The sequence below is a fragment of the Siphateles boraxobius genome, unplaced genomic scaffold (genome assembly GCF_051911475.1).
Source record: "Siphateles boraxobius isolate OS27281-9 unplaced genomic scaffold, OSU_SipBor_1 66, whole genome shotgun sequence".
NCBI lineage: Eukaryota > Metazoa > Chordata > Actinopteri > Cypriniformes > Leuciscidae > Siphateles > Siphateles boraxobius.
In genome coordinates, this window is record NW_027509193.1 from 16,633,864 (window position 1) to 16,653,920 (window position 20,057).

Below are 20,057 nucleotides of genomic sequence, written 5' to 3' on the forward strand. Positions count from 1 at the left end.
GCTACTCAAGAAACATTTCTTCATTGTTATCAACATTGAAAATAGTTGTTCTGCTTAATATCTTTTTGTGGAAACCGTGATACATTCTTCTCAGGATTCTTTGATGAATAGAGAGCTCAAAAGAACAGCATTTATTAGAAACAAATGTTTAGTAATATTATAAATGTCTTTACTGCCAGTTTGATCAATTTAACACATCCCTGCTGATTAAAAGATTTACTTTGTTTTATCAAAGAAAAAGCTTGCTGATTCCAAACTTTTGAATGAAGGTGTATGTAATATTATTGCATGTTACTTCATGTAATGATATTTTGGCATCAAATGATCTAGATTGATTCATTTCCATTTCATTTTGCTGACATTTTGCTTATCAAAAGTATGGTGTGTACCCCATTTTCACCTGTATTTAAAGAATGAGTCAAAATCAATGGTAATACTGAGTGTTAATGAGGTCAAATGTGTCAGCAGTGAAACATGGGCTTTAATGATGATCTATCCTGCCCTTCTACAGGTTACGCCCTATAGATGTGGAGTTTATGAGGAGACTGGGGAAGATAGTGAGCATCGTTCCTGTGATCGCCAAAGCAGACACGCTTACTCTGGAGGAGAGGCTAGAGTTCAAACAGAGGGTGAGCTGTCCGTCATCTACACCTGTGCACATTTTATCATATGCAGGCACAATCGGATCATCATCCTCTATATTTCCCGCCCACACGTAAATATTCAGTACTTCGTATAATTGAGGTCATGAATATGGATGACCTGCTGCTGTAAATGCTGGAATTGTTAGAATTCACAGTTCAGCTGTGTGGATAAAAAGTGAAATGGATTGAAAAACATGGGCAGAATGGATTGAGAGAGAACCGTACGTTGCATTCGAATCTCCAAAGGTCCCTTGGCTCCGGCTTGGAAAAATGAATAGGCCAAGCTAAGGTTACGAGCGGTGTCTGGGACGTCTCCGTCGGGAGACAGTCTCTCCTCTGACTGATGTATAGCAGCTACTTCAGCCCGGGCCACTTGCCATCAGTTCTCCCCACAGAACGCTTTTGGACAGATCCGACGGCACGGACCGCAGGGCCAGAACGGCCCCCGCACGCAGTGTGTCTCCTATCAATATACACCAAACAACACTCCTAATGATGTACTCTGTCATTTTAGCCCATTATCCAGAGCTGTCTCTCACTGCTCAATAGCCTGAGCAGAGCGCCATGCGGGGGCGGACGTCACACTGTGCTCAAGATATCAATCGCAGATATCATATCCATGTTCAACAGCCACACTCCAAAATCCTCCCCCACATGAACACACGGCAGCAAAGGCATTAAACTCTAATGCTTTGCACCTCGGGCCCGAAATTCTGGCTGTGAGGGAAAATAAAGAATTTCCTAGTGAACTTTACTTTGGCCTCCGAGTACCAGAATGCATGAGGATCGAGATTGAGACAAGTAAAATACAGCGGGTGGTAAAAATCAGTGAAATCCATCTAACTGGAAGCCTCTCTCTGCAGATAAGACAGGACCTCCAGGCCAATGGGATCAGAGTGTATCCACAGAACGAGTATGATGAGGACACCGAAGACCAGATACTCAACGATAAGATTAGGGTATGATGACGCTACTCTTGAGACTTCATTGCAACCAATTAAAATAACTTGATTTAAAATATTTTTGGTTAAAGTATCCCTTTAATTGCTTTAAGTGGTTTTATACTTTGTGCTTGATGAAATTGTTTGATGAAATCGCGAATGTTTCTTTCAGGAAAACATCCCTTTTGCTGTGGTGGGAACAGATAAGGAACACCAGGTGAACGGAAACAAAGTTTTGGGAAGAAAAACAAAGTGGGGGATCATTGAAGGTGAGAGTCTAAAGAAATAATCATGTCTTCCATAAACTGCTGGTCACCAGTAATATGTTGTGTTTTGGATGCTGGTGCCAACTAAGCTTTTCCAGAAAGATTATTGGTTGACCTACTTGGTCTTTTCAGCAGGGTAACTGTAAATCAAAGATACATTTCCGCTCTGTGACAAACAGAATGGACAATAAAGTTCAACTCTTCAACTCTAACAATTGTCAAATCTAATTGTACAATGAAGGCTGACAGGCTTTGCCAGGCGAGATTGCCTGTGATTTAGGTTATTCAACACTGCCATCAAGTGGTATGTGAAAGTACAGTGATGCAAAATGCCTGGATGAATTAATGAACATGCCTTTGTATTTTGTTTATTTCAGTTGAAAATGTTGCGCACTGCGAGTTTGCACACTTGAGAGATCTTCTTATTAGGTAAGTCAATTTTTGAATTGCATGTATTGAAATATTGTAATAGATATTAGTATATGATAGACAGACTTAGGTAAAGTGGGAGTAGCCATTTATACCCTTACATTCTGATTGTTGGGATTAGATGATGTAGAACATGCTCTTCCTAAACTTTAATTTAGAATTTAGTTTTTAAATTATGATCCAAACGGCTACATTAATGACATCCCATACTAGTTTAGGATAAAACATTTCTTTAATGGTTAACTATAGGTGAACAACTGTAGGTATTCATAGGCTTCATGAATAGTGTAAACACTTCAGGTCCAGCATGTACATTTCTGGCTCAAGTAATGTTGTTTTGTATTGTTTTATTTTTTGTTTTGCAGCTAGTCATCATCTCATATATATCTAATCTATCCTATCTAGCAAAAAACATTTATATAATCATATAATGATATCATATCATAATTTGGAACCAATCGTACATGGGATCATACAAAATCCATCCTTTATTAAACAAGACTATATTCTTTTCTGTCCTTTTTGTTTAGTTTGGGTTTTTTGTTTTGTCTTCATTTTCATTGCACTCTAGAAACGTGTGTGTGTGTGTGTGTGTGTGTGTGTGTGTGTGTGTGTGTGTGTGTGTGTGTGTGTGTGTGTGTGTGTGTGTGTGTGTGTGTGTGTGTGTGTGTGTGTGTGTGTGTGTGTGTGTGTGTGTGTCCTGTATAATCTTACTTGATTCTTGAGGATTTTTATTTGATCCCTTGTATGGTTGGTTGCAAGTTATGACAGAAATTCAATTAGCATTTCAACAACAGATTGGTCAACAGATGTCAGAGTTTCATGCAGCAGCAGTTCAAATTAACTTCTGGTCAAATGACATCACATTTATAAAGGTTTTTGTTTTGTTTTTGCTCTTTATCCTTGCAACTCAGCACTGAAACACAACTTCTTAATATAACTAACAAATTGGAGGTGTACTAACTTGTAGAAAGCATACAACCATTTCAGTTGGTTAAATTAATATTATGAGTAGTAGCTGAGAAGGTCATGAGTACATCCCTCTCCTGTGAGCTCAGTAAAGGACAGGTTAATTACAGAGTCCGATCAGGTGAGGCCAGGTCACAAAGCCCTCTAACTCTTGGAAGACGGCCCATTGACAGATGGTGTGTAAGTGATTCCCTGCTGAAACAGGATACAAAGGATGTCCGTTATCAGTAACGCTCCACATTTTTGAATTGTCTTTCAAACTTTTTCATCGGCCTCCCGCTGAAGCGGAGATCAAATTAGAGCAAGAAACACCAACTGAATCACACAAAGGGATCATAAAAACCTAATGTAGTCAGTAAACAAATCAATTCAACAAAGGAGAATTACTTTTATTTTACACTGTGCATATTTCCCTTAGGGTGTGTTATTGTGGGATCAAAATTGATATGCTCTCTTGCGCTCTACTTTCAAGGTCCCACTTGCAAGATTTGAAGGACGTCACTCACAACATCCACTATGAGACATATAGAGTGAAAAGACTTAACGAGAGCAATGCCAATGGACAGGCACTTTCACATTTGAACCGGGAGAATGGTACCCTAGAGAAGAGTGATGCAGAGAGTCACCTTTGAAAGAGATGAAGTGTGCGCCCGCCTTCACCCCCCGTCAGAATGGGAGAGATGAACATTTCACTTCTAGATTGCCACTGTTGGAAAATCGACACGTTTGACTAAAGACATTTCCGCTTAGGCATGGAAACTTCATATGAGTCTATTTTTTGAAATGAATCTATATTGTGGGTAGGGATCTGGGATGAGAAACAATAACCGATGAATTATGGGTAGAATTGAACCAGGTTTTGGCTAAAAGAACATTTCCTTCTATGTAATTTTTATCTTTTGATATCTTTCAAACACTTTTTGCCGAATGAATGGAACAGAGGCATGTTGGAAAAAGTGTGTGTGTGTGTGTGTGTGTGTGTGTGTGTGTGTGTGTGTGTGTGTGTGTGTGTGTGTGTGTGTGTGTGTGTGTGTGTGTGTGTGTGTGTGTGTTCGCCTGACAGATCACTAGATGAGAAAATCCCATAATCCCTATCTGTGTTACTGCACCTATACATTAACACTGAACCAGCAATGTGACATGCTCCTTTTGCTCTTTTATTTTCATAAGTAATTATTTTTGATTTTTTTTTACAGCAAAAATATGATCTTTACCTGTACTTTTATAAAAGAAAAGATTAAAAACTTTAGACAAATATTTTTTTTACTATAGCTGCTTCGAAGCTGAAGGTATTTTCTTAACCGATACTTAAAGAGTCTCTTACTGCTATCCATACATGACTGCTGTGATGATAGCAGATGTGTTGATATAATGGGAAATATTTCAAATATAACCTTTGACCTCAAAGGTCTGGTATGAAATTTAATACTATTGATCATTTATAATGCAGAGATGGGTAGAGAAACAAGAGAAAGTCGATTCATACTGATGTTTGTCATAGAGTAACAGGTCAAGTTCACGGTTTTATGTTTTTCTTTCTCTAACTAGTTAACTTGCTGTTAAAAGGTACACATTGTGCTGTTTACTTCCCTCCGCTGGACACCAGGAGTCCATCTTGCCCTTTTACTTATCAAAGCTACTGTACATAACTATAATGTGTTCTTATTTTCTGTCACAGCAACACGTTTTTTTATGCGACATGTGTAAGCGGCATCATGATTTCCTTGTTACTAATATTACTATTCATGTAAACACCATTGTTTTATGATTAAAAAAATGTCACCAGCATTCAATATTTATGTGGAGCCACTGGACAATGCTATTGGTTTCACTGGAGATTGACATAATATTATGCACTACTGTTATAAATGTTGGGGTCAACATTTTTTGAAAGAAGTTATGCTCAGCAAGGCAAAACACCTTCAAAACTGTAATATGGTGAAATATTATTACAACTTTTTTAATATACTTTATTCTGTAATGGTAAAGCTGAATATTCGGCATCATTACTCATTACACTAGTTTTTATTGCCACACAATATTTTAGAAATCTTTTCTAATATGATGATTTAGTACTTAAGAAACATTTATTTGTTTCCTTATCATCCGTTGAAAATGGTTGTGCTGCGTAAGTTACGTTAAAGTCCCCTGTAGTCAATGTATAACTCAAAATTTATCTTGGATCACCAAAATGACATACTGTATTCAAAAGTTTTTTTTTTCCTTGTAAAAAAAAAATCTTCATGCCTTAAAATAGCTTGAATGTAACTCTAGACCCTTGCTATTTATTATATGCGGTTTTATGAAAATGCAAATTAGCCCCTTTCACTGAATTACACCAGCTCAGAGATAAACTCGTTGATGATCACACGTTGACCTGGTGGTTACAGGTTAGTTTGTGACGTCAGAAACACGATTCAAACCTCGCTTTTGAGACTGTATTTGGTTCGCTGCAGTTTTAAGGAGAAAATACTCAGCAATGATGTTGAATTATGACTTTGCACACAAACTTTTGTAGACGTCTGACAGAAATAAAGTCAGTCTGGTTAGTAATAAGTATTTTATAAAAATAAGTTAATCGAGTCACTTGTTTAAATTCTTTTGCATCTATTTAATACAAATGAGTTAGGCCAACTAATTTACATTCTGTTGAATGGATGTACTCAGTTTGAGTTGGGGCTACATATATTTATTGGATGGAAATCTTGCCCATAACTTAATTGAGTTCATCCAATGAATATTTTTTTTGAATGGAGCTATTAATCATTTTTTAGTTAAACCAATTAAATATATATATATACATATGATCTTAAATAGATATATTTAAATAAAGCAAATTAGATTTAAATGTGTCACCTCTAAGAAGGGCTTGAATCATTTTGTTGAGTGAGTATTAAAGCATATTAAAAACACCACATAGAAATATAAACAACGTTAAAAACTTGACTTTCACCACAGGAGGTCTTTAAAATAGTTCAGGAAAGATTTATAAATGTCTTTACTGTCACGTTTGATCAATTTAATTAATCTTTGCTGAATAAAATAAATTCTTTCAAAGAAAAATCTTACTGACCCCAAAATTTTGAACGATAGTGTGCTCATAATTAGTTTGCCTATGTTCTACTTACAAAGACTTGAAATGGAGTCTCTCATCATTTTAGAATGGCAAAAATTCTTTACTGAAGGCTGACAGTAAGACGGGCCTCTTACCTCATAATCATACCTCAACAGTTGCTGCACCTTTGATCCATTTTCTTCTTCTGACATTCTCTGTTATTTGCGTTTTTATTATTTGTGAAATCCATTGGGTCCCAAGTGAAGAAGTTTTCATTGTGACTTGCTTCAGGAGTGTTAACATCATGCAGGCTAAATTTGCCAAAATAGCTTACTTAAGACTCTTACTTAACACATGCTTATAAAGCAGAGCCACAAACATATTTTATCAATCTCTGCGGGACAGGTTTTTGATGACCTGCAAAGCCTTATTCATAAAAAAAAAAAAGATGGTCCTTGGGGTCAAAACACTTAATACAGATGGTATGTCTACGAATAGACAAAGTTTGTGTGTGTATGCAGATTAAAAGCAACATTAAAACATACAGTAACACAGCATGTGCTAAAGGGATAATTCACCCAAAAATAAAAATTCTGTAATTTATTCACCCTTAGCTTATGTTGTTCCATGGAAACAAATACAGTTTGATCATTTAAGAAAGTTTGGGGTGAACTATGCCTTTATAGTTTAACGTCAAATAAAATTAATGACTCAAATATGGTGCTTATTTTGTACAACTTTTACTAAAACGGTGCAGACTGGAACCAATCAATTGAAAACAACAACGCTTGTCTGACAAGGCACTGCAGCCATGAGATGGAGTTCATAAAACTTGTGTGTTTTTCTCTTTCATTTTAAGTTAACCACCACAACAGTATTTACAGAAAGAAATGTACCCTAAATAACCGAGAACAGTGACATGTCCGTGTCATACCAGTGAAATAAAATACCAAATAAATGAAAGAAACATTTTCGATAATCAGTGTGAGGAGGATATCTAACATTGCTCATTAGGCTGTTGAACCACATTCACCCAAACCATGTTTGCACCAGAATAAAAGTCGTTGTTACTGACCCTGTATGAATGTCAAAAGCATTATTAATATTGTTTTAGTGTATACGTACACGTAGCTACATAAAAGAGCCAACAAAGGAGTCGCTTTCTGTTATTGAATCATGTCGTTCACAAATTTATAAAAAGAAACCATCCTGACATATGTTAGCTGGGAAGAGTTAGATGTGATTCTATTCGCTTAACAATTAAAAGCGCCAGACATTCGGAGTTAAAAGCTAGCAGGAGGGAGAACAGAAACTGCCAACACACTCTGGATGTGGTAAGCTATTAAAACTCCTTTAGAAAGCAAGAACAGAGGAGCACTATTCATGGAAACTGGCCTTTGATCATGGTTTAAATTTACAGTGTAAATCAGACAGAAACACTCCATATCTGCCAGCCAGAAATGTCTTGTAGGTAAGCAAAATTTACACAGTAGTACCAGTATTTCAGTGACTCGGAAAAGTAACCCTGCCTTGATCATATGAGGAAGGCAGCAGTCGTGAGCGCGCTGCCCACGTAGTGTCAATGTAGACACACAATAAACATCTGTTAATATTCCCGTATTAGCATGTCTTTGATATTAGCTCAATGTACAAAGTGAAACAAAGATTAAGTCTCTTATACTGTCGATTGCTGATGTGATTCATCGCTAAAAGACATTAACCTTTTTGCGTATCTTGCCACTTTCCTTGACCAGGTTTTTCTGCTGACTCGTTTTGTTTAGAGGGGTATAGACGTGCACGAGCCAGGCAACCTCAAAAACAGTTGAAACATTCTGACAGATGACCTTGAGATATTGATATATATTTACAGATTACAGTGGGGTTAGTGCATTAATTATAATATTTATATTTAGGGTTCTATTAGGTGAAAAAAATCCATCCCACATACATAAACTCTGATTCCATACAAAGAGGGAAAAGGCTCAGGTTTGAGGTGAAAACAATATTATTTATACAAGATTAATACAATATCTCCGACAGTTTCATATAATTGTTCTCAAATACTATGCAATTCCTTAGAGATATAATAATAATAATCTATTTTTATTTCATTCATCTCAAATGGTTCTGTTTATGTTATCAATGGAGACATACGGAATGAAAAGAACTTTGATGGTATTTTCTTTAAACCTTCTCTGAATAAACGCTGTTCTTTTCTTTAAAAGACAATCGATGAGTGTAAATACTGCTATATGTCTTCTAACAGTTATCAGGATAACTCAAATCAACCAAACACAGCAAAAAAAAAAATTGCGCTCATATGAATTACTGGTGCAGAATGTTCAACATCCAATCCTGGAAACAATGCCATTTCACTATAACTCAACTGACATCCATTTCAAAAACAAAAACAAAATTAGTCACCAAGAAAAAAAAATTGGGCTGCAGGAGGGTTAGAAAAGGTAGGTCAACTCACTGTCAGCCATGCCTCTGTCAACAGGTTATTGCCTTTCCATTCTTCTGTGAGTTCTGTCAGCTGTGTGTCAACAGTTTTCCCGCCAAAAACAAGAGCCTCAGAGGCTGCAGTTAAACCGTTGAAATCATGGCAAAAAAGGCCTATTCATCTGACAAAAACTTAACTCCAGTTCCCACACTTCCTGTCTTCTCAGTTACCCCTTAAAGGGATAGTTCACCCAAAAATGAAAATTCTGTCAGTAATTACTCACCCTTTATTTCAACTATTCATTTCCTTCTCTGTGGAACTCGAGTGAGTTCACATAGTGTAATACGCTATTATACTACGTGAACTCACTCAAGGTCCACAGAGAAGGAAATGAATAGTTGAAATAAAGTCGTTAGTTTTTGTTTTTTTTTCGCACAAAAAGTATTCTTGTTGCTTGATAAACTTAAAGGGATAGTTCACCCAAAAATGAAAATTCTGTCAGTATTTACTCACCCTCATGTTGTTCCAACCGTAAGACCTTCGTTCATCTTCGAAACACAAATTAAGATATTTTTGATGAAATCTGAGAGCTGGATCACTCCTCCATATTAGTCCATAGGCTTCTTGAGGGATTGAACTTGCCGGCCTCGAAAAGTCATTAAAGACATCGTTAAAATAGTCCAAGTGACTACAGTGGCTCAATCTTAAGTTTATTAAACGACGAGAACACTTTTTGTGCGCAAAAAAACAAAAATAACGACTTTATTTCAACTATTCATTTCCTTCTCTCTCGGCCTCGAGCCAGGTTACTAGTTTAACAGCGTATGATCTGTTGTTGTACGTCACACGCATCACCCACATGACAAGCGTTGGCCAATAGTGAGCCTACGTGTGACGTAGCTCTACGCAATTACACTAGTTTAACTGACTAGAGGCCCACAGAGAAGGAAATGAATAGTTGAAATAAAGTTGTTATTTATGTTTGTTTTTGCACACAAAAAGTATTCTCATCGCTTGATAAACTTAAGATTGAGCCACTGTAGCCACTTGGACTATTTTAACGATGTCTTTAATAACTTTTTGAGGCCGGCAAGTTTCAATCCCTCAAGAAGCCTATGGACTAGTATGGAGGAGTGATCCAGCTCTCAGATTTAATCAAAAATATCTTAATTTGTGTTCCGAAGATGAACGAAAGTCTTGCGGGGTTGGAACAACATGAGGGTGAGTAAATACTGACAGAATTTTCATTTTTGGGTGAACTATCCCTTTAAAAAAATCTGTTCTACTTATAAATAAACAACCTTGTACCATCCTCGTAAATGTAATAAATAAATAAATAAATATGTGCATCGTGTCAATAAATTAACCCACTAAGTAAAAGCAAATAAATAGGTAACAACTTCAATGATTCAAAAGATAAATTCACACAAGATAGTGAGATTAAAAGTCTCAAGGGGTCTTGCCTGGATAAGCAGTAGCCGCTAGCGCTGATTAGCTGTGACCCCCCCCCCCATTTAACAGGTCGCTATATACACGAAGAGTGATCGACTGTCTGAGCTGAGTGCTAATGTTTAGATGTATCTTTTACTGGATATAATCTGTTATCTTTAAAGCATAGATGATTTAGGACCTGGCATAGTATCCATCTGTTTTGTTCTCAGTAAGATACCTTCATGTTTGAATCAAGGAGGTCTATAATAGCTGGAGAAAGCTAGCTGTCCTTTACAAGTCTCATTCATCTCATTGGTTTCGCTCTTATAAATAAAGGTTCTTTATTAGCAAAATGGTGACCAATTTTAAGAACTGGTTTAGAAACTGTTCACTGCAAGTTTTTTGGGGAACCCAAAATGGTTCTTCAATGCCATCGCTATGAAATCCTGCTTTAGGAAGTGAGTTATTTTGTCAATAAGTTGTTTTTTGAGTCCACATAATGTAGTTCAGGCGTTTACCAGCAGGGGCACTAACCAGACAAATCCCTGGTTTCAGAGCATTATTGAAAGTCAACTGATCTAAAAGTAAATTTTTGTGCAATTTCCCGAAGAGAAAAAGTAGCAAATCATATGCACTACTTTCCACATATATTATAATATTCATAGGTAAACATTTCACTAGTTAGAACTTTCCAAAATTATGTACCATGCCATTTTTTTTGCCAGTTTAAATGTCTTAAGTTTGAGACTGGGTAAACTAGGTGAACATTAAGTGTTTTAATATCACAGCAGACCTATCTGAGATGATCTGAGCAGCACATTAATCTCCTGAGAAGAAAATTGGGTTCGGTATGGGGTATGGAGCGGGTTGGAAAAGAATAAATGTTTGGTTACTGTAAATTCTCTAGCAGAACTATATTCCATGTACCCCAATTTTACAATGAGGTAGGCACCACAGATGAACAGAATTGTGAGGGCGAAGAACCGGGCATCTCTGAAAATAAAAGAGGCGCTACTGATCTAAAAGCAGACATGTGGGTATTGCTTAAATGGAAAGCAAAACTGCTAGATGAACAGAGACTAATGTAATAATCTTGTGTGGGATGTTTGTGATCACTTTAATTACACTGGCCTGCCTCTGCATTTGATGCAAATCACTGTAAACCGTATTCATCAGATGTTTTTAAAAGCATTTCGGCTGAAAGAGTCGCTGCGCCTGTACAGTAAGAAATTATGGTAGAATTGCCATGCTGTAAGGGTTTGGCCTATTGACAAGTAAGCAATGACGTGCAGTTTCAGGCTGTGAAAGGCCATAGGCTGTGGCTCCGCTGCATTATGGGATCACTCAACAATCTCATCTTCATTTGAATCAGGATTAATATGGAAACCTGCACATAAGCCACTAATATCAATTGACATCAAATGGAATTAAAGCAAAACAGGCAGATGAAAAAGCCAAGCTATCTTTTGTACAAACCACAGTCCCTTTGAACCACATTAAAATGTATGAGCAGTTCCGATCCGATCCGCTCCGCAACTCAAAATATCTGGAAACGTCTTTAAAAGAGCAATCTGCTGGGGAATAAAAATGACCTCCTGACTTCTACTATGCTGGTTCCTTTCAAAGGACAGTACCTCTTAATACTGTACCTTCATTGTACCTGGATTTCCATCTTATTTCAAAGTGTCCCAAACCTCAAACTCATACCATAAATGTTTCACAGTAATCCTTATCATCAAAAATAATACTTAAAAAAATAATATTTCAAAAAAAGACAAAAAGAGAACCGCATGACAAAAAGCAAGTAGCGTTGATGTAAAACTCTACGTAGCTGTTCATCTCTAAAGTTCTCAATTTTTTTCCCTTTGATAAGACACAGACATGGAGTGGTGGCAGAACCACTGAGGGGAGCGAGAAACCCAGGTGCCGTTGGACAAAAGCGAAGAAACCCTGTTGCAGTGGCTCTTTAACCTCATTCTTTCCCTTAAACGTCTTGGTTCCTCTCTATCTTTCCCTGGATATGAGAGACAGCTCAAACAGGCAGCGCACACCTTTTTCACTTTAAGATAAACAGTTTTGGATGAGACATGGAAACTAGTCTCACAGTTCAGTGGAGGAACATGTTTCATGTATGTGTGGGGGCTGATTCCTATGTGTCATGTTATTTAATGAAAGATCTAGCCACTGCGCTTTGTACATTTTCCCTCGCGCTCGGCACTCCAGGCCCATTCCGATCTCTTTTCTCAGATTTCCCTTTTTATCTTCCATCTCAATGATCCCTTTTCACCCCTCCAGAAAATAAACTTCCTTTCATTTCACTCATTAATTCTCCCTGTGGGTCCAGGATGAAGTTGGGTTTATCATCAGTCTGTAGGAGGAGGTTTTGGTGATGTGGTGGGTGCTGGTGCCCTTGAAACTCTTTGCTCTACTCGATGACCATGCAGCGGGGCAGATGCTGGGAGTAGTATTTGAAGAGTTCGGCTGTGGCACCAGGGCAGTTGGTCAATTCCAGCTCTTCTAGCTCCTGCAGTTGGATCAGGCCTGATAGACCAGTTGTGGTCAGCAGAGGGCACCCTGAGACAGAGTAAATGAGAGCCGCTTAAATGCAAACGCTAACAGCTCAATTCCTGTTTAAAATTCTGTGTGACAACACTATTTGCATCACAGATGATTCCCAACCTGATATATTGTGACTTTGCTTCATTAAACCTATATATAGAAATTAAGCAAGAAATAATGCTAACAAAATCTTAAAATAATACAAAATAAAGAAATAGTGTTATTTTAAAATCGCTCTTTCCTATTTTCATTCCATCAAATGTCTCTAAACAACATTAATGCAGTTGAAATAATCAGTTTGATAGGAAGCGTTTTTTCATCCACAGGAATTGAATGTTCTTAGTTTAAAAGCGAAAATTGTCATGCTAAATAAATGACATCTACTAGTCAAAAGAAACTAGTTTGGTCCTTCTGCACAGCTGTTGCTGAAACAGGCAGATATTTCTGATCTGCAAATGTAGTGTTCTTTAAAATTAGACTCGTATATCACATTGTGATTATGTATTCATCAACTAAAAGTCAAATGTATCTTTCTTTTACAAAGCAATATATTTTTACTCGGACAGCACTATCTGTTATTGAGGGATTAATGGAGCTTTTTCCATAACATTATTAAGCTCAGGTATTCATAGAAACGATCTACTTCAAAACATAGTGTAATTTCATCAGGTTCAGGTTTTAAGGTGCTTCATCAGGACTTTTTCAGTGCATCCTGCAGAATCAGCACAGTACTTTCAGAGAAAGAGTGGGTTTACCTGCTAGAGAGAGAAGACGAAGACTCCTCATGCCATATAGATGCTGTAACCCAAAGTCTTGCACCTGAAAAAACACAAGGGGAGTTGACATCAAATTTCATGCAGTTTTAGCGATGTGTTGTGATTGGTAAAAAAAGAGTTAATGGACAACTAATGTCAACTACCCATACTTTTTTATATCATCGTACGATTAACCCATTTAGGTGACTGAAATAGCTGTACAGACACTTACTTGACAACACCAGCGCAGGTAGAGACTTCTCAGAGTTGACATGGTAGATAAGTAACCCAGGCCTGTATCTGTGATCCGCACACATCTGAATATAGTCATATGAAGGAGAGTTATTTTACTTTAAGTCTTTACCATCTTTAGGCATACAATAATTTGCCAAGAAATATACATTTTTAGTAATTTGTAATTAATTTAAACCTTTTTTTTTCAGATTAATTATTCAGTGTAGGTAGATACAAAGTTTCACTTACAAAAAATATCATGATATTACCTGGGGAATTTCATACTTTAACATGCATTATTTTTGTATCAAAATATCATGGTGTTAGCTATAAGGTGCCATCACTGAATTACAGCACTCCACTGAAATTGTTATAGAACAAGGATTTTAAATCTGTAGTATTTGAAATTGTTTTGTCATTGGTGTAGCTTATTCTTCTTGTTATGCAAAAAAGTACTAATAACGCTGGCAAAAAAAAGAAGAGATGCAATAGAATGTTATAGCGACCCCATCCACACAGCATGGTTGCAAATGTGATTTTGGTAGTGTACAACAGAATCGAATGTGAATTGAATCAAATATGAATCAAATCGAATATGAATCGAATGTGAATCAAATTAATTGTTAATCAAATGTGAATTGAATCGAATCAAATATGATTCGAATCGAATTTGAATTAAATCGAATGTGAATCAAATTGAATGTAAATTGAATCAAATCGATTGTGAATCAAATGTTAATCAAAGTGATCGAAACTCCGCTTCACGGAAAATAAATATTTATTACTGTTTTATATTTAAACAATTATTGATTATTTTTTAAATACATTTTTATTTATTTTATTTATATATTGATTGATTGATTGATTGATTGATTGATTGATTGATTGATTGATTGATTGATTGATTGATTGATTGATTGATTGATTTAAAAAAAAATATATGCACTTTAAAAAAAAAAAAACATCAGCTAATGAATCATCCAGTCTGTAGCCTATATTGGTCTATCATTACTTTGGAAGAAATATTTCATTTCTCTCCATAATGCAAACTCAGCAGACTCACCGGTCCAGAACCAGCTCCTCCAGTTTGTGTAGGTCACAGGCGATATACTCCAGTGCCATGTCAGTAATGCGAGGGCACCAGGACAGATCCAGACTTCTAAGTTTCCTCAGATTCTCTGCAACCAACTCCACGCCATCGTCTGTGATCTTCGAGCAGCCTGACAGGCTGAGGGAGGTGAGGTTGGGCAGGCTGTGCACCATGTTGACTACACCATGGTTGGTGATCTCCCAGCAGGAGTTCAGGCGCAGCGTGTGGGTGGTGTAGCCTTGCTTGGCGGTGAAGTAGGCCATGGCCGTGTCGGTCACATGATAGGCCTGTAGGCTGAGCTCCGATAGGTTGGGAAGGAGCTGAGAAATGGCGGCGATGGCGTCGTCTGCCACGTTGATGCAGTCGCTTACGCTGAGAGAGGTAAGCCGCGCATTCAAGCTGGACCACAGGCCGGCTTCTGTAAAATCATTGCAGCCGGAGAGTTCAAGATGCATCAGCCCTTGCATCTGTTCCAGCATCACCTGAAGAGCCCGGGATGGAGGAGTAATGTTATTTTAATATATACACATACAACTGCAAATGTGCTCCTTGTTCAGTGAGAGCTGACCAAAGCTTAATGAATATTCACAGCATTATCCTGGAGGAGGTTTTTTCAAGACTATTCCTGGAGCTTTCTCAGCAATGCACACTCTGGATATCTCCTTTAATGGACAGACCCAGCTCAGTCAGCTTAGTAGAGTACTATACCAAACAGCTGATTAATAAATTAATCTGTGTTAAATATGGGGGAAATCTAAAATGTGCAGTGCTTGGGTGGCTGCAGAAACCATTTGAAACTCCAGAAAATTGCCCTAATATGGTTCCCATTTAGTTATTTCTTTGAGAACCAATTGCCAGAATGTTTCAGGGAAGTTTTGTGTGATAACCAAATAAGAGCTGATACACAATGTCCTCTAATGGTTATTTTTTTAGATTTATTCTTATAACCACCCAGACAGCAACATAGTGTCGGCCCAGATCCGGCACACATCAGGGGTCTCATTTACAAAACTGTGCGTAGGATCCTTGCTAAAAGTGTCCGTGTGCCTGAAAGCCAAAAATGCCATACGCCAAAAAATATTCAGACTTATAAAACGTACCCCAGAACCCGAGCAAAATTCCCTTTATAAATCTCAGTCAGAGAATGATGTGCGTACATGCGTCTCCACCCAAAAATAACTATATATGGAGCTTACAACACCTAGTTTTACAATGCATATCCTCATCTGCATATAATTTGTATAAGCACGTTCATCCACGTTATACCATGTGGTACCATAAACAAGACATTAGGAAAATATGAGATACGGATGTGCCGTCACATTAAATTGCTGAAAATCATTTAGTAGCCTATCCTTGCCTTGTTTTTGAATATATAAATCAAATAGTATAAAATACATTTCAGAGAAAGTTTTTCTCAATCTTTTCCACTGGCCAAATAGTATTTTTAATTTCTTTATATTTTTAATGGAAACAGATAGATAGACCTTATTGTGCATTATTTGCGCGAAAATATTTTCTCAGACAATCTGCTATTATCATGATAAGCAATTATCTATGTAGTTAAAACATCAAAACACAGCATGCCACAAGAAAAGTGTTCAAAAGCATTGCATCCAATACAAACACAACAATCAATTTATTAAAGTATACATTTTTTTGGTAACTTCTCATAGTCATATGATCGCATATTTGATCTAAATGTGTATGTAAAACATTGTTTAAATCATTATTTTATTCTTTAAACTGTTGTGAACATGCACTATATTTATGATTAGGACTCATAATGAAGATTTAAGATTTTCTCATCTGCCGTCAGATCTACAGTATATGCTACAGCAGTCAGCTTAACTAAACGGACCAAAACGCTCGCTAGCGCAGAAATTTAAGAGGGGATGAATGTTTGCTTCAAGTGATAGGCTAGGTGAGTTAAATTATATTTGTATTATCTTGCTGTATATGTGTACTTTTCTTTACATTTTTCTGTCTAAAAGTGACCAAAAAGACATTTAACTACAGCTCACCATCGGTGTCGCCAAACTGCTCCGTTTCCAAAACGCATGGGTCAGAGTTTGCGTGCAGGTGTGCAAATTTTCCCATCAAGTTTGTTTTTATAAATCACAATTTATGCGTCAGAATTGGTAGGAGTACTCCTCTTTCAGGGCCTGTTTTGTGCATAGGCTATGCAACGGTTATAAATGAGGCCCCAGGCCATGTGGAATCTCCGACACTATGTTGCTGTGTGGGCATGAACTAGCCTAACTTTCCCAGAACATTGCAGAGAGGTTTTTGGTTTTTGTTTGACAAAAACAAATAGCTAAGATATTTGCCAATGGTGTCAATTTTTCAGAAAGCAATTACAAGAATATCACGACTGTTACTGCTGTCATTAAATCTAGAAATTAGGGCAACGCGCGTACAATTATCAAAATGTTTAAACATATAAATGTATAAAATCAAGCTTTATCGCTGAAAACACAAGACCATGGCATCGAGTGAAAAACATAGGCCTATTACATAAATCATAAATTTATGTGTAGGGAAGATGTAAAATGTTTCTCCCAGCCTTAGGGGGAGCTGTGTTCTATGAGTGTTTCCCTGTGTAAGTGAGCCCTTCTTTACATGGGTGGAGCTGTTGTTTAATTCAGTTCTATTTCCTGGTGGAAAGGTAAGGAGGGTTATTGCTGTTCTCTAATAAATTTATTTAACTTCTTAAATTATTTTGGCCATCCATGCTATTTGAAGAAATATATTGCTGTTAAAGATGTTTACTAACATATATGTCAGTTATTTTTGATGGATGGTTTTGTATTTCTGTAATTATTTCATGTGTTGTGATATATTTTTCTGTAAATTGTATAGTGTTTACTGTTTATCTGAGTATTTTGTAGGGCTGTGAATCTTTGGTTAGGCAGCGAATCGATTCGATTCACGATTAATAGGTTTTCCATTCGATTCAAGAACGATTTTTGCAAATTCAGAAAGATTCGATTCGATGCGATTCACATTAAAATTCGATGCGATTTGATTAATTTGATTCTTCATTTTTTATATGCATTCATAGGATTATTTAAATGCTTCCCCCAATGGGTCTTAGTCAGGGTGTGAATTACACTGCGGCCTTCGGGGGGTCATAGAGTGGAGACAAAAAAAAACCAACGACATTTTGTCTATTGTTAATGTTAGTTCATGTTAGTTTTTAATGAATCTATTATTATAAAAAATATTTCCAAAGCCTATAAATTAGCATTTGCAGAAATGTAAGCCAAGATTTAAAAAGGCTTTAAAAGTATTAGGATAGTGTTAATGGATACACAACCTTAAAGTGTTCCTGGTACATTAAACATTCTTCCATTGTGAGACTAAAAATACCATGAACTTTCCAAACTAAACCTTAACTAACTTTTCCTCTTGGAATAGTAAGTATTCCTCATGGAATACTCTTTGTTCTCTTTATACTGAACATTGTCCTTATGATTCTGAAAGAAAACGCCGGTGTCTACTTGTGCTATAATAACGATTACGAATGCAACTTTAATGCGCATCTGATTGATGGATAAACAACGCGCTCTTATTTCAGTGTAATTAATATTGTGGTTCAAGAGTTTCCTTCGTACATTCAGTTTAACAACATTAAGTTAAATTTCATTCATCATTCACCAGAAGTGTGTGCATTGCAGAGATGGGGACTCGAGTTTGAGACTCGGACTCGAGTGCGACTTAAGTCGCACACACAGTGACTTGAGACTCGTCCTCGAAAGACTTCAGACTCGACTCGGACTCGAGCTGCGGGACTCGTGGACAATGTTTATTTTTAGGAAACGTCTGATGAGCACGCTGTTATTCCCCTCCCTCTGACCCGTTACCTATAACCTGCCTACATAACACGTACTACGTGCGCGCGCGCGGCCACACATGAGAGGACAACAAACAAACATGTCGACTGCACCGGCCGTTGCTGTGCCATTCATCGTCAGCTTTGGGTTTACAAACAAGACGGGCCAAACAAAAGAAGCGCTCAATGCAAAATATGGGGTATCTGCGCGCGTGCACCTCATGGTGTTCCAGAGCGCGAGAGGTGGGTGTACGAGAGAGAAAGAGAGAGACGTGCGAGAGGTAGTGCTGCGCGAATGCGCTACGGCGCTCTGCAATCAAATACGATTTTAAATAGGCTTAGTAAAAATAAAAAAATAAATCGAAAATCAATGTGTGGCGGGCCGCCACAAATATATGAACCATGTATTTCACATAATTTGGTTGCAATAGTGTTTTGCATTTAGCTACTGTGATGTTTTGCACTATGTCAATTTTAGTGCTGTGAGGTAGGCTATAACATTTTCTATATTTGGTCTAATGGCTCCACAGAGCCAGCACAATAGGAGCCAAGGCCATTCATTATAATTCAGCAACAGACATGAGAGTCCTTTTTCTTCAGAACCTCAATTTTTACAGATATTAACTTAAAAGTAAAGTATTCTTGGTGTTTTTGTCATGTTGAAATAGCCTGTTTACACTGATTATATACCTAAATCAAAGCTGATATTGTATGCTATTAGATAAAGGAGTCATAATAACATATTACATGCTTTGAATTCCTTAATAGCTATGCAGTGTTCTAAGCAGCCTGGATGGGTCGCTGTACGTGATGCAACACTTATTATAACCACAAGAGACTTGAGACTTGACTTGGACTTTAGCTCAAAGACTTGAGACTTGACTTGGACTTTAGCTCAAAGACTTGAGACTTGACTTGGACTCTAGCTCAAAGACTTGAGACTTGACTTGGACTCTAGCTCAGAGACTTGAGACTTGACTTGGACTCTAGCTCAGAGACTTGTGAGCATCTCTGGTGCATTGTAGACACATATTATGCGTTTGCTCTTTCCGTAATAAATGCGCACCCTTGAATAAGTGGGGTTTTACTTCAACTGTTCAGGACGGGTATTACCCATTTCCGTAAAACTTCAGTATCTTAACTTAAAGAAAATAACGGCGACGTTTCCACGCAACAAACGCGTTGTTTCATAGCAGTGTCCGCGCAATGACATGGCAGCTTTATCAATGGCTTGAGCGGTTTGACTCAAGACTTGCTTTCTCGATATGAGAGCGGTCATCTGCTCATGTGAACATCAGTGGCTATCCTGAGGAAAGCTCAAACATAGACTGCTCAAATATCTGTAGATGAGAGCTATATGGGACCGAGCGCGAGCAAAATTCAGTGAAAGATGGTAAAGAGTGCAG

General features: G+C 37.3%; 2 protein-coding genes across 10 annotated transcripts in view; one reads left to right on the top strand and one right to left on the bottom strand.

Annotated features, from left to right (window-relative positions):
• The window catches only part of septin12 (septin 12), a 63,319-nt gene extending 58,277 nt beyond the window's left edge, over window positions 1-5,042 (top strand). For all 8 annotated transcript variants that reach the window (XM_077212548.1, XM_077212547.1, XM_077212554.1 and 5 more), the window contains 5 exons: window positions 512-629; window positions 1,508-1,603; window positions 1,758-1,854; window positions 2,229-2,280; window positions 3,722-5,042. In XM_077212548.1, the coding sequence (XP_077068663.1) occupies window positions 512-629; window positions 1,508-1,603; window positions 1,758-1,854; window positions 2,229-2,280; window positions 3,722-3,881 (523 nt within the window). In that variant the 3' untranslated portion in view covers window positions 3,882-5,042. The remainder of the gene's footprint in view (window positions 1-511; window positions 630-1,507; window positions 1,604-1,757; window positions 1,855-2,228; window positions 2,281-3,721) is intronic.
• A 1,989-nt stretch (window positions 5,043-7,031) lies between these two features.
• The window catches only part of fbxl16 (F-box and leucine-rich repeat protein 16), a 31,871-nt gene continuing 18,845 nt past the window's right edge, over window positions 7,032-20,057 (bottom strand). The window contains exons 3-7 of one of the 2 annotated variants that reach the window (XR_013196782.1): window positions 14,790-15,298; window positions 13,725-13,809; window positions 13,493-13,556; window positions 10,474-12,752; window positions 7,032-9,042 (exon numbers count right to left, since the gene is read on the bottom strand). Coding sequence is in view for 1 of the 2 variants with exons in the window: in XM_077212575.1 (XP_077068690.1) it covers window positions 12,604-12,752; window positions 13,493-13,556; window positions 13,725-13,809; window positions 14,790-15,298 (807 nt within the window). In the remaining variant the exon portion in view is untranslated. Of the gene's footprint in view, window positions 12,753-13,492; window positions 13,557-13,724; window positions 13,810-14,789; window positions 15,299-20,057 lie in introns of both variants that reach the window. The other variant, XM_077212575.1, reaches the window with a different exon arrangement.